The sequence below is a fragment of the Antrostomus carolinensis genome, unplaced genomic scaffold, assembly GCF_000700745.2.
Source record: "Antrostomus carolinensis isolate BGI_N321 unplaced genomic scaffold, ASM70074v2 scaffold13531, whole genome shotgun sequence".
Classification (NCBI taxonomy): Eukaryota; Metazoa; Chordata; class Aves; order Caprimulgiformes; family Caprimulgidae; genus Antrostomus; species Antrostomus carolinensis.
In genome coordinates, this window is record NW_010294883.1 from 968 (window position 1) to 3,564 (window position 2,597).

Below are 2,597 nucleotides of genomic sequence, written 5' to 3' on the forward strand. Positions count from 1 at the left end.
CCCAGCTCCTCCTGGGCAGCTCCCGGAGATCGAGGACAGGCTGAGCAGTATGTGGTGCAGATCAGCTCCGAGATGTGCACTGCCTGAGCTGAGGGCACCGGTGAGCCCTCTGCCTCGGGAGAGCCGGGGCCGCCGGGGAGCACCGCGCTGCCGGAGTCGTGCCGCAACGCAGGTGAGCGGGGCAGGGGGAGCACAGGAAGGACAATCCTGACCGCAGCTCCTAGGAGCTGGTGCAGCACATTTCAGACCTGTAGGTGCCAACGCCATCCTCCCTGACCCCTTCCCTCTGCTCTCGCCGTGGCCTCCCAGCTGGCAGGCAGGCAGGCCGGTCCGTCTGTCCAAGGAAACTTCTGGAAAGCAAACAGCACCCATGCCCCAGCAGAGCCGTGCGCACCCACTTCCGCTGTGCTCGCAGCCACTTCCTCAGGGTGTGCAGGAAGAAGCCTCCTCCTCCCACTGATGGAAAGGGTTAAAAGCCACTTTCTTTCCCTGGTCTCTGTGCTTTAACCGTTCATCTCCAGCCCCAGCCCTTCCCTGGCCAGGCTGCCGCAACGCAGCTCCCCACCTGCACACAAGGCAAGGGAGGCTGATCAGTTCTGTCCATCACTGTCACAGAAAGATAATTTGCTGCCCTTATCACTCCATGCTGTCTCAGGCCAGGCACAGGTTTGCTTCCCCTCCAACTAAATGGTTATAAATCGACATTGTTCGTGGGCTAGCACTTCACCTTGCCTCAGTTCAGGCATGAAAGAGGCATAAGGCATCAGACAAACAAAACTAAAAAAAGCCTGTTTCTCTCCTGCTTCCCATAAATAAATATCACAAGTGGGAAGCCACTGAGGAGGGCTCTGAAGCTGTAATGTCTGCCACCTCAGAGAACAACTAGTAAAGTCACCTTTTGTTTCCTTGCACTTCATGTCTCGCCCTTCCCTGATGGTACCCGTGGCTGGTGCACAGACTGTACCGACACTAAATACCGTGTTAAAAGAATCCCAGCTCCCAGCACCAAGGCAGAGGGACCCCAGCCTCACCCCAAAGCAGGCACAGGTCCCCCAGAACGCCCCATCGCCTGCAAAGACACAGCATCCTACTCGAGGTTCAGCACCTCCTCTTCCTCCCGTCACAGAAAAACAAAGCGCACAGGCTGCAGCTGCTCTCTGCTTGTGAGGGTACCTGGAAGTGCAGTCAGGAGAGGTGAAATGAGGACCAAAGGATGGATGCTGTTGTGGTGGACACCAGGCCGCAGGTTGGCAGGGCTTTATTTGGATGTCTATTAACAAGTGAACGCGGTGGGAAGATGCAGAGCCCAGGCACAAGCAGTTCAAGAGAGGTTCAGGTGGGTTTAGGTTTTAGTTTGGGTTTTTTTTTTTGCGCAGGGATTTGGATTTACATCCTCTTGTTTTTCCAGGAGTTCACCCGCCATGCAATGTCGAGATGAACAGCACGTTATCCTGGTCCTGGAGTTTATAATCCAGCTCACCCTGCAGGCCAAGGAAAAAAAGAATGAAAAATGGTTAAAATGTCATTTCCAAATACTAGCTGCAAAGAGAAAACAGCTCGTAAGAAGCTGGTGAGTGTTAGGGAGAGCAGAAGGGGATAGCCCGATGTTTTCATCCTGATGGAAGCAAAGGTGAGAGATCAGACAAGGCACCGAGGTTCATTATCCCACGGGGCTTTCTGGACCAGGAGTTTGACAGAACAGCTGTTTGCCTGAGGCAGGAAAATAGCGATGACGGGCTGTTTGTTGTCTGAGTGTAACAGCGGGCTGAAAAGGGAAGGTATTTACCAGTTGCCTGTTTAGGCAGAAATCTCCCCAGGGCACAGGGTGCCTGCCATGGCACCACCTTGCTCCAGCGCAGGGGGGTCTGCTCAGGGCTGAGAAGCTGCCTGGTACCCACCGAGTTGTTACCCTACGTGTGGGGGGGACCTGCTGGCAGCCAGAGGTGTGAAGCCCGTTGCCAGAAGCCAGGGAATCCGGGTGATCTCTCTTCAGACACTGGCTGGCTGATGAAACTCAGCAGGTTAGAGAAAAGCTCCAGGCTTCTGAACAGCCACAGGACAATACAGGGAGAGAGATCCCAGCCTGCCCCTTCCCCCTCAAATAGGAGATGCTTCGCTTGGGGCGAGAATCAGAAATAGCTTCTCCGAGAGCAACCACAGAACAGACAGAGCAATATTTTCAACAAAGAAAGTAAAACTGAAGGAGTACAGACCATTAGTTCCCAGTCTGCGTCGTTGATGAGCACCAAAATTCCTGGCCTCCTGCAGAACAGAGAGAAATAATTAGGATATAGGGCTGCTAAAAAGCTTCACAAATAGTTAAGAACAAGGGATGTTACAGCGCAGATCACATGCTGCCTGCCTGTAAACCAAAGAGAAAAAGGAATCCTAGCACGGAGGTGGAAACAGGTACAGTCTGTGCCCTTTCTAGATCAAATAAAGGGAAGGCAGGAGCAATCCCAGAGCTCATTTGAATCAAAATGCACCATTCCTGAGGATGCTTCGAGATGACTACATTTCCATACCATGTAGAAAAGCCAGGTAATTAAAAACCCACGCACTAGAGTCAAGCACAGAGAGCTCAATGCGAAGGTAGG

At 52.9% G+C, this 2,597-nt stretch overlaps 1 protein-coding gene across 1 annotated transcript in view; it reads right to left on the reverse strand.

Annotated features, from left to right (window-relative positions):
* Positions 1–1,223: 1,223 nt before the first annotated feature.
* URM1 (ubiquitin related modifier 1) overlaps positions 1,224–2,597 on the reverse strand; it is a gene marked incomplete at its 5' end in the record, with an annotated part of 14,435 nt that continues 13,061 nt past the window's right edge. The window contains 2 exons of the mRNA XM_029087427.1: positions 1,224–1,481; positions 2,214–2,262. Of these exons, the coding sequence (XP_028943260.1) occupies positions 1,413–1,481; positions 2,214–2,262 (118 nt within the window). The remainder of the gene's footprint in view (positions 1,482–2,213; positions 2,263–2,597) is intronic.